The sequence below is a fragment of the Morone saxatilis genome, unplaced genomic scaffold (genome assembly GCF_004916995.1).
Source record: "Morone saxatilis isolate NCDOM2014 unplaced genomic scaffold, NCSU_SB_2.0 Contig11, whole genome shotgun sequence".
In the NCBI taxonomy this organism is placed as follows: Eukaryota; Metazoa; Chordata; class Actinopteri; family Moronidae; genus Morone; species Morone saxatilis.
In genome coordinates, this window is record NW_023339663.1 from 23,676,715 (window position 1) to 23,688,414 (window position 11,700).

Sequence of the window (11,700 nt, forward strand, 5' to 3'; positions counted from 1 at the left end):
TATATATATATATATTTTAAAAACTAGAGGGATAGAGATTTCTAATGAAATATGCTGTTGAGTTACATCATGTCAATGTAAGATCCATCATTTTTGGAACCCGATTAGAGACAAAAAGTCAGGATGTTGCTGCCTCTGCCATTCTTGTTTTCATCTGTCTGTTGCGAGTCTCCCAACTTTATGGACATGCAGTATTAAACAACACAAAGCAAGTTTCCCAAGTATTCTGCTTCAGGTTTGAAGGGTAGGAGTGTGTTTTTTCGGTTGCTACTGTATGATTAAATTGCTGAATTGAAACTGGGTCTTATTCAGGAGACTAAATAAAATATTCTTTTGCTATTCTAGTCACTTCAACGAAATAGCCTTAAACAACTTTGAAGGTTAAAAGAATTCACCCAACCTCCATCGCTGGTGACAAAAACACCACAGCCTTTCTGTCTGGCACCAAATATGATCATCACAATCAGAAACACCATTGACTTTGAACATGTGAGATAACAACTGTCACTGTCACTGTCTCTATGATATGCTCTATTACAAGGAGACCAGCAGAGGCAGGAATCAGCGTGGGAGTTTGTTTTTTTTTATCTCTCACATTGCGATGCTGAATAAGGGCCAGATGTCGGTCAGTATATCTGTATTTCTGTGGATTCAGGAAAGACAGTGAAGACAAAAAGTCTTACAATGGGTGCACAGTATTCAAAAGCCTACACAGATGACCAGATTACTGACCTAGAGGCATCCCAGGAGGATAAACAAGCCCAGCTGTTTGGTAGTTTGGCAAAGATGAACTGGTGAAGAAAACCTCTGACTGTTCTGTGTGGTCTGAGACATCTCAGAGAAATTCCTCTGATATGGATGCAAATATTTATTTGATATTTTCATGTTTTTCTTGCTTAAGAATATTTTGAAAGTTGTATGTCAGTGAAGTGAGAGCTGCACTGCATTATTTTTCTCCTCACACGATGGTCACATAGATGTACAGTAAAATGGGAACTATAATCTTAGATCATGTTGTTCTTGTATTTCCAAGGGAAAGGAGGTTTGGTGTGTTGTGTTTTCCATGTGGACCCTAACAACAATGCATTTAAAGATGGGTCCAGCTAATGGGCATCTGAAGAAGCTTATTTTTGAGGAGACATAGAGCCTGAACAACAAGGGGTCAGCTGGAGCCCCTTGCAGCCTCAGGGGACTGCTGCTGGCTTCCTATGCTGCAGCATGACGAGCTCTGCCCATGTACTAAAGTTAAGCTTTATATAACTCCAGTAATCGTGGGAAAAATGAAGTTGGGCTTGACGGCTTTTTTTTTTTTTTTTTTACAGCCTGCAGGGTTTCTGTGTCACTGCTGTCAATAGCAGCCTCAGACTACAGACTGGGAATTTAAGAGGGAGCATGCATCCTTTGATACCAGGAAATGTGGCGTGAGTGTGTTGTGTGTGTATGCATGTCGGGGGGTCAGTCATGTGTTTGCAGGGCTAATGTTTAGCCCAAGAGAATATGATCCCTAAAGGTTCCTTGGAGGGGAGGATAGTTGAATTCATGCACATTAAAAGCATTCCAGCGAAGTTCAAGTGAGAATTAAATCTGGCTGCAGACCTGCAGGCCTGTCCTCTCCTCTGAGGCTGAGTTTCCGAGCTTGTTTACATGCAAGGATGCTGACCCTCAAACTGCTTCCAGCACTGTGGCTCATGATGAATACAAATGATACTAATGCGTGGAGAACCTTCCTCTCAGAAGATGTTTAACCGAGCTACAGCCCGAGAGCTTGGTGGTATAGTCAGTCAGTTCAGAAGAATCCCAAACCCTGCACCAAGCCTTCGTCTGACACCACCATGAACTTGGGACTGCACAGTCGAAAAGTGGCAGGGGTTTGATGTCGCCATAGCAACCAGCGCACTGGGGCAGGTTGCGACCCTGATTGAGCCAGGAGGGCAGCTCTTTAACGGGCCAGAGAGAGAGAAAAAAAAAGACTGACAGGCCCAACCAATAAAGCATGAAGTGGAATGTGAGGGTATGCAGCACCATTGTTCAACAAACATCCCAGGAACGCACACACAACCTTTTTCATCCTTTCATGCTTCTATTTGATCCTATTCCCCAATGAACTAAGCCTGGGCCTAATCACTTATTTCCTCATGTTGACTTGCTGCTTGTTTATTTCAGCCTATTGCACCTGGCTTCAATATTCTGGAGTCATAACTCAGCAGTGGGCTCCAGGTAGCTGTAAGTGTGTATCCATGACTCAGCTGACGGTCCTCTAAAGAGGAGTTTCATTCAGAAATGTGACACAATTTGCAAAAATGCAACAATCTCTGGAATAATCAAAAACCTGCATAAAATCATGCATTTGTGAAGTAAGTGAAGATTATTCTACTAATAATTCGCAGCATGCTGAAAATAATAACAAGGAGGGTTTTCTATCCTCAGTCAAACTCACCTTCTTCTGTATCTTGTTTCAGAGCCGGAGATAAAAAGCACAAGTTAGATTTGAAGTAAAGTATTGTTGCCTGGCAACAGCATTGAAAACCCAGCAGTGTCTGGGGGTCTAGGATTTTTTTTTACTTTCTGTTTGTCCTCATACACTATGTAATTGTACCCAGCAGTGAGTAAGAGGGAAAGGAAACATAGTGAAATATATTTTATCTTTCTTGCTGCATTGTAGTAAATAGCATCACATGATGTATTATTGTGTGAGATGTTGTCTCTCATACCATTATTACATGAGTTTTTATGTTTGTAAGTTCACAGGCCAACATTTTGGCACGCGGCACTGGAACATTAAGCAAATTTAGTTTAATGATGTTTAGATGTAGTGCCAATGAGGACTGGCTTGTAGTCCAGATGCTGTTTGGTCCAGCTGTTTGTTTTTCTCTCTAAATGGATGCTGTGGAGTCTGGGGATTTGTGGGGAGGAACAGTGCAGATGCACTGACCTTTGACCCTTTGTTCCACAGAATAAATGGTAGATTACTGGGTGGTTGATTTGTCCCAGTAAATAAATCTGGCACGCTGATGCCATCTAGTGACGTGTTGCTCTTTCAGCTCAGAGAATATTACAGTAACAGCCATTTGTACATGGGAGCACAATGAACAACTGCTGTGTATGTTTATTTTTACATCAGACCAGGTATGATTGACACTGAGAGTAACATTGTGTAAAGATATTTATTCCAGAATCCTACATTTCTTGAGACAGTGGGGAGACAGTGAGAGCACATTTCAGTATGCTCTCCATAACACTCTCATACAAAAAGCTCTTTACCCTCACAGTGGTGAGCAGATAAACATAGAAAAGACAGCACTGTAGACAGGTAAGATATTTATAATGGGAGTACAAACATAAAGAGTGCCTCAGCTCGACTGCGTGGGAGTGACCAGCTGCCTCTGCGAGTCTCCTGTCCGTGCAGCTCATGAGCTGATTAGATGGATAATGATGTGGAGTACAGTGGAAGTTGTTTTGGGGTGTCTCGACTCAGGCAAAGTTTTTCTTGAGGAAGTTGATGAGTCCATTGGTGGAGGAGTCGTGGGAGTGGACCTCTGCGGTGTCCTTGAGCTCAGGCTCGATCTTCTTTGCGAGCTGTTTGCCCAGTTCAACTCTAATAATGTGGAGAGGGAAGGAGAGTGGACACAAGCAGAAGAGGGATGATGGGTTCAGTGGTGTAGATGCTTGAAAAACATATGAATGGTTTAATTAAAAACTCTAAAATAACTCTAATACCCTGCGTGCACGTATTGCCACAATGTTGGCAAATAGGACTTGGGCACTAGGGGATTCAAACCCTGTGCCTTTGCATCCCTCGAGAAGGTGACTCATTGACTGCACCACAGGGGAGGCATGGTTTTCCACACACCTTCTCACAAATTGAGGCAATATGTGTAAAACATGTGGCAACATTTTCACTCAAATCAATGTTATGATGTTTCTGTGTAAAACTGTTTGTTTGTGAGCAGTTTGAATTGTGAATGAAAGCGGAAAGGTTTGAGATGACTAACAGTTAAAAGCAGAGAAAGAGACAGATCGGGAGCGCCTGTGTGCGTATGCAGGTTTTTCTCCTTTAACTCTACTGAGTACTGCAGGGTTCAAACTAACAAGCTTTGGATATAAATTGTTACAGTGGCAAGATCTTATGCAGCTGTATTATTTCACTGTTCACTACAGTGACATTGCCTCTCACACAATGTGAGGCAATGACATTACATGTGCCAAACTGTGGTATTTTTGTCTGTTTAAACCTAAAGGATGTGCTGAAAAGAATAAAGCTCTGTAGGACATATTATGGTAGATTTATTCAGGTTTTTTGAAGTTCGGAATGTGAAATGGCTAGAAATTTAGATTTGTTGTAATGAGTCACGCTGACTTTAATCCATCATTACCAAATGTCTTGCATCGTGAGTCCTAGATTGTGCAAATTGAATTTCGTACGAATCCATGTAGCCTATTACGATATATATCATTGTTTTTATTGTTTGTTCCCTCTAATGGCAAAATATCCCAGGACTGCACAGCAGAGCTCGGACCTAGCATCCGAACAGGTGAACTGAGTTTGGTTACAATAGCTTAAGCCAATTTTAAAACTGCATTATATATAAAAATACAAAAAAACAAGTTTTATCCGGATTGGTCCATATATGCTCTGTAACCAATTTGATGCTGATTGCTCAAAATATGGTAATATTAGAAAAAATTTAAAATGCAGGACAATTTATCTGGGTGATGGATGGTTTAAACCTCATATTGATAGATTTGCCTGGACCCACAGAATACAGGAAAATAATTTTGTTTCTGACACTGGTTCAACAATTATAGGCCAAAATCTATCTATCTATCTAATCTATCTATCTATCTATCTATCTAGTCTATCTATCTATCTATCTATCTATCTATCTATCTATCTATCTATCTATCTATCTATCTATCTATCTATCTAAATCTATCTATCTATCTATCTATCTATCTATCTATCTATCTATCTAGTATCTCATTGAACCTATATAATGCTCACACTAAGTGAAATATTCAAACCCAATACTCTAGATGGCTTGTGGATCATTATACACACATTTCCCCCAAATTCATCCTGACATATTTCATATTTAGTATTTTTGGAAACTCCATTAGAATTTAAAATAGAGTTCTTCTGTGGGTTTTAACAAATCTCTGAACAGCATGACTATGTAATGATGGCAGGCCGCGGCTTTAAGGGGTTACAAAATGAAAATGACTCAAATGTTCAACAGTACTATAGTATACTATAGTTTATCAACTATATGTGTATAGTGTATAGTATGTGTAGAGGAAAAACTGTCTCACCCCCACTGGTCAAAACTGTTGATTTCCCACATTACACCCTGGATGAAGATCTTGTGCTCATACATCGCTGTAAAACAAGACAGAATAATCATTAAAAGAGTTACTGCAGAGGTTAAGTGTTTGTTTTTCATGGAATGGAATTTCAGATAACACAAAGGAGCTGTACATACACTGTTCTCTCAGTTTGGCGTCCCAAGTACAAACAAACTTGCATTGTTAGTCTGCAACAATGTGCAGAGTCCTGATTAAACCTCATCTACACTTTTGCTGTTTCAGGAACTTCCCAGTGTGGGATCATTACTATCTAAAGATATCGATCTAAAGTATTATTAAAGGTTTATTTCACACTCTAATTCATAGTCATACCACGTATTGCTGTATAGTGTGAGGCAATGCAACTCAGAGAAACATGGACAGATAGCAGATTGTAGCAAGAATTATCTATCTATCAGTTGCACTCTCTGGACAAATTGTGTCAGTAAACAGTTTAAAAGGGCCAATAAACAGTCAGGACAAACTGTTATTAATGTGACATAAACAAAAACTTAACATAAGAAATAGAGATTAAAATCATTTTGTATGACTGAAACAGACCTTCATTTTCAATTCTGTGTTTTCAACATAGTATAATATGAGTGTACATAGTATAATTATTAAACTGTAGACTGTGAATTCTAACTGTGGCTACCTCTACAGCCACTAATAATATCAGTACTGCTTCATTTTAATGTGAGTGGCTGTAAGTCACGAGAAACTTTGTTTGCTCTCACCTATAAGTGCTCCAAGTGTGTATGGGGACAGTTTCTTGAAGATGATTGAGTTGGTTGGCCTGTTTCCTTGGAATACCTGGTTTAAACAAGGAGATATATTTCATAATACAAACCACTTTGTACATGCCACAATCACAATAGCTCTTAATAAACAAACCTTAATAAGATAGCTATGTTTATTCATGGTCACTGGGGGGCACTACCTCCTATGCTTTCTTGCTCTGGTCCTCATACTTACTATAGTCTGCTGAGGAGAGATGCTAAGCAAAGGGTGTTCATTCTCTACAGCCAGTCATCAACCTACTTTGTGTGGCAGGATTTTCTCCAGAGCCTGTCCACTCTGGCCGCTGGCCTCCAGCTCCTTCCTGGCCTCCTCTGTGGTCTTACCCTTCATCATAGCTTCTGTTTGGGCCAGAAAATTGGCCAGCAGGATCTACAGCCACATCAAACACGAACACACCTTGAGTTACAGTACAGTGTATGTTTTACAGCGAGTTATATACTGTAGATGTCAGTCTGGTGAACCACTAGTGTCTGTGTTTTACTCTAAACTGTTGACAGATTGCCTTTTTGTAGTGTCAAACTGTGAATTTCCTCATTAGCCAGTTCATCATGTATCTGTACATATTCAATTACACCTGTCAGCAAAAGGGTAAGACCTCTGTGGAAGTTCAATTGACACTCTTGGAGCACATAGAGGTTCAGTGTCTTTTACTTCAGCTGGCTCTTGTGTGGAGGACTGTTTGACCTTTGATGACGATCTCTCAAAAATATTTATTCCTCAGGTTCTCCAGGCAGTTAATACATGTGGTAATGGCACACCACTGCAGCGGTATCTTAGATCACTGTTTCACAAGTTTCACAGTCAATGCACTGCTTTACAGAAAATCCTTCTAACACTTTGGTACCTTGTGGTGCAGGTTGTCCCTGATGGGATGCTGTGACTGAGCCGGGATAAGGAAGTCAGAGGGCACCATGCGTGTTCCTGAATTGGACACAGTTGGACTGCATTAGTGACACATATAGTACACACAAGTAGTCCACATACTCGTGGCATGAGGCCAATCAGATACCAAAGCAGACAGGATATCAGAATACTTGGTTGGTAAAATCTGGACACTCTGACTGAATCATCTCTATGTTGCTGCGACTGAATGATGATCTTTAGTTCTGTTACCTTGATGGATGAGCTGGTAGAAGGCATGCTGTCCATTGGTTCCTGGCTCTCCCCACACTATTGGCCCGGTGTGGTAGTTTACCCGGGCTCCATGATTAGTGATGTACTTCCCATTTGACTCCATGTCACCCTAAATAAAAAACACTAATCAAACTTAACTTTCACATGCATTTCATTCTCACTGATGACAGTGGACAATTACCACAGACATACAGACAGTGTTGCTCTTTTCTCTATGTTAATATCACCATACATATTATGATTGAATCTACATTGTGATGCCTGAAGAACCTCAAGAAGTTGATTCAAAATCATCTTTTAAATAACTTATTTAAAAAAATAAAATTATATTTGATCTTCTCTGTGAGGCCTGTTGCATTGTGGGGGCTGACCTGTTGGAAGTATGCAGTGAAGCGGTGCATGTACTGGTCGTAGGGCAGCATGGCGTGGGTCTCAGCGTGGAAGAAGTTGATGTACCAAATTCCCAGCAGAGCCAGCAGGACGGGAGCGTTCTTATCTAGAGGAGCGCTACGGAAGTGGTTGTCCTGCAGCAGACAGAGTGAAGGGATAATAATTTGCATAAATGTATTCTGTATCTTCTCTCTTGTTAATACTTTTGCTACACTAGAGAGATGGAGAAATAAAGGTTTTGGAGAAGTACCTACCATCCAATGACCTCCTGAAAGAAGCTTTTCAAAGTTGTCGAAACCTGATGAGGAGAGGAGTTGTGAAAGAGAAGTTGACTGAATAAACTATTGATTAAACAGTTAAACTGATTGTTTGGAATGATTCTTTCCTACATATTTACTAAAGCTACCATGTGTTTTAACTTTAGCCATGTTATGTGGCTCTGGTAATGGCAATGTTGGTCACTTTGGTCCAGACTGTTGGAGGAATTGTCATGAAATTCTGTACAGGCATTGTGCTTCCCACAGGTTGAAGTCCGACATTTTCAGATTCAAAAAATACAACAATGTGTGTTTTTAATGTACATACCAATGTGCAGGGCAATGGCCATTCCAATTGCAGACCACAGGGAGAAACGACCACCAACCCACTAAAAGAAACAGATAAAGTACTGATATATAATATATGAGTATATATATACATGGCTTATACCAAACTCTTATGTCAACTCTTATGTCATCTCTAATGAAAGAGAAACAAGTTTCACAACCAACAGAAGTTGCTGCTTAATTGAAGAGGAACAATAATGTAATTAACTATGAGCTACACAAAAATATTTATATTAAGTCTTTTTCCATTTCCTTTTTTTATGAGGGTGAGTTTAAAACACTGGCAGTCGTGTTTTTTCTGACATAAAGGGCATATTATAGCTGTTACCCTTTAAATACCAACAATGTAACTAAATGCAGCTTCCTGACCTTTGATGCAACCCAGCCTTTACAGTCACCTCTGCAAGAGAGAAGGTCGCTACCAATAATAACTAAGTCTGAAGAGAGAGGCTTCTGATTACCCAGCAGCTGCTGGCCAGACCATCCGTCCCACCTACTTCACTGGTCAAAAGTCTAGCTTATTTATAGCTGCTGCCTACAGCCCTCATCACAGTCTGTGGATGAAGACGGGACCTGTTGCACACTGTCTGCTCTAAGGTTTAAAGAGCACTCACATCCCAGAACTCAAACATGTTCTCTGTGTCGATGCCGAAGTCCTTCACTTTGGGCTGATGGGGCAGACAGAGGAAACCAGTTAGGATCAGATGTCTGAACAGAGAGAGAAAGTTTAACCTGTAAACAGAGTCTTGTGACTTACTCCATTCGTGGAAAGGGCCACAAAGTGCTTGGCAACAGCAGATTTCTGTAGAAACATAGAGAGGATTTGATTAAAGGACATCAGCAAACTGAGAAAATGCTGCTGCTGTCTGAGGCGGCTGCATACTCACATCCTTGGCATGTTCAAGGAACCATGCTTTGGCTGACTCGGCGTTGGTGATGGTCTCTTGGGTGGTGAATGTCTTTAAATGGAGAATTAGACAAAATACATAGATAACCAAGTATTGATACATAATGTGATTAAGCTTATGGTGTAGATCTGCCTGCAAATGAGGACCTAGAGAGGTTCATTACAGCTGAGACAAGTAAAAGAAAGAAACGTATTGTCTGTGTCTGTGCTTATATTTACCACTAAATAAGAGGCAACAACAATTTTTTTGAATGGATGCACAATATTTTGGAATAACTCTTGTCAATCTTTTAGCTGTAGCTGTTCTTTCCATATGAGACTGGAAGGCTGATATGAAAGACATTCACATACGAATGTCAACTGATGTGACATTGGCTCAACTGTCTGGAAAGAGCATTTTATGGCAGACTCATCTGCCTGAAGGGAAACTTTCTTTTACAACTGGTCCATCCATAAATAATGGTGTAAACAGGAATATATAATAGAAGTCCCTTTTTCTTTCACATGTGAGATGTTAATCTGGTGCAGTTTCAAAAATCTGCTGTGTACATAAAGCAGGTACCTTGGATGCGATGATGAAGAGAGTTGTCTCAGCATTCAGCTGTGCAAGGGTTTTGGCAATGTGTGTCCCATCAATATTTGACACAAACCACACATGTGGTCCACCCTTCGAGTAAGGCTTCAGGGCCTCAGTCACCATCAGGGGGCCCTGCAGGTCAAATCAATTGTTCAAACTCAGAGTGGAGTGACAGGAGTGAATGTGTGTGGCTGTAAAACGTATAGTTCATTGACATTCTGCAATAAAATTATATATACATATATCCATCTTTCCATAAATCGCACTCACAAGGTCAGATCCTCCGATGCCGACATTGACAACATCTGTGATGGCCTTGCCTGTGTAGCCCTTCCACTCACCGCTGCGAACTCTCTGCAACAGATGCAACAATGCAGAAAGCTGCATCAAACCTCCATGAGCAGGATTACTAAACTCCTACTGTGAACAGTGCAACAGCGCAACAGTGCCTTGTGATTTCCTGATCTCTCTGTTGGTGCATTTCACTCACATGACAGAAGCCCTTCATCTTCTCAAGAACTTTGTTGACGTCTGGCATGACATCCTTGCCATCAACCATAATGGGAGTGTTGGAGCGATTCCTCAGAGCCACATGGAGCACAGCGCGGCCCTTAATATCCACAGCACCAGGAAACAAAAACAGACATCTTTACACTCGGCACTGTGTCATCGATCTTTTGCTGCTGGTGATCAAGAGGTAGATTGCCCAGCTGCTGCATTCATTGTATTCAATGTTTATTGTTTAACAAGCCAAAAACAAGCTCATGTGCAGGAGTGCTCTGACAGTGGCTGTTTTACCCCAGCAGGATAAATGTCATGTGGTAAACACTAACATAAGTCAAGATACAGCTGACATATGGTCAACAATGAGCACCTCAGTGAAGTTGATCTTGTCTCCACTGAACATCTTCTCTCTGGCAGCTTCAATGCCTCTGGACTTGGCCTGGAGAAGACAATGCATGTGGGTTCATTACAGCAGCAGTTTAATATCCTAAATTAATATGTTAGTATAGAAGTGGTATATTGTGGTTATGAATCAAGTTGATGACCAATCCCTTCAATCCATACATTCAATTTGTATACATAAAAAGACACATGTTTTGTCTCAGGGTGAAGCCTGTATTAAATGAATAGACTCCCACTTACAGCTTGCTTCAAGGACTGGTTTACCTTACAGCTGCCCCCTTCAGCTCTTGATCAAATTGTATTTTTAATGAGCTAATAAGCTAATATACTCTAGCATTTAAAAAGTCCTGGATAATCAAGATGAAAATGAATGTACCAGATCAACCAACATCTTCATGACTTCATCAGTGATGAGATTCTTGGAGTAATCCAGAAGAATGTCTCCATCCTCAGTTTTCAGGGTTAAGCTGTCAGAACACAGAAAGACATCAGTAACAAGAACAACCAAGCTTTTGACACTTTACAAGTATATATATATATATATATATATATATATATATATATAAATATATAAATATATAAATATCCAAACAGTATGATTCTGTAGTCAAGTGGTGGTTTGACATCTAGTTTTCAATATTATGTAATGAAGCTGCACAGTTGTATAACAGGAACGCAGTGAGTATTATCATGTGAACTTGAGTGCCAACAGGTTACAGACCCGGCAAAGTCTTTCTAATAATTTTTATTCATCACTTTATTTATTATACATACAAAATATGTGCAACCTGTTCAGGGATGCTGTGCACTTTTGCTCAATAAAAGTAGTTTTAAAAGGATGTATACCTGAGCTTGTTGAATCTCTCTTTGTCAGCCTCAAACATATGCCTCATGTTGAGGTTCAAGGCATGGGCTGTGTACCAGTCCTGCAGCTTCTGGAAGTTGGGGTCCTGTGTGAGTCCCATTATGTCCAAAGGGTCTTGCTGTGCTCCGCTGTGCTCAACTTGCCTGGTCGAGTGGGACCAACAGGTCAGGGG

The 11,700-nt window shown here is 40.4% G+C and overlaps 1 protein-coding gene across 1 annotated transcript; it reads right to left on the reverse strand.

Annotated features, from left to right (window-relative positions):
* Window positions 1-3,145: 3,145 nt before the first annotated feature.
* Window positions 3,146-11,700, reverse strand: gpib (glucose-6-phosphate isomerase b). The gene is made up of 18 exons (XM_035682512.1): window positions 11,510-11,700; window positions 11,040-11,130; window positions 10,632-10,700; window positions 10,248-10,367; window positions 10,028-10,111; window positions 9,743-9,889; window positions 9,161-9,232; window positions 9,031-9,075; window positions 8,888-8,941; window positions 8,254-8,314; window positions 7,923-7,966; window positions 7,650-7,802; window positions 7,258-7,387; window positions 6,989-7,065; window positions 6,385-6,513; window positions 6,081-6,156; window positions 5,311-5,377; window positions 3,146-3,595 (listed from the first exon to the last, which is right to left on the reverse strand). The coding sequence occupies exons 1-18, from the start codon at window positions 11,626-11,628 to the stop codon at window positions 3,472-3,474; spliced, it is 1,662 nt and encodes a 553-aa protein (XP_035538405.1). The 5' UTR covers window positions 11,629-11,700; the 3' UTR covers window positions 3,146-3,471.

Bases quoted from the DNA above. Each gene is read 5' to 3' on its own strand.
- gpib (XM_035682512.1), bottom strand. From the start codon at position 11,628: ATGGGACTCACACAGGACCCCAACTTCCAGAAGCTGCAGGACTGGTAC. The intron at 10,368-10,631 runs GTGCTCATTGTT...GTGGATATTAAG, and splicing joins ACAAGATCAACTTCACTGAG to GGCCGCGCTGTGCTCCATGT. The intron at 7,388-7,649 runs GTCAGCCCCCAC...TTTTTTATTTAG, and splicing joins TCACTGCATACTTCCAACAG to GGTGACATGGAGTCAAATGG.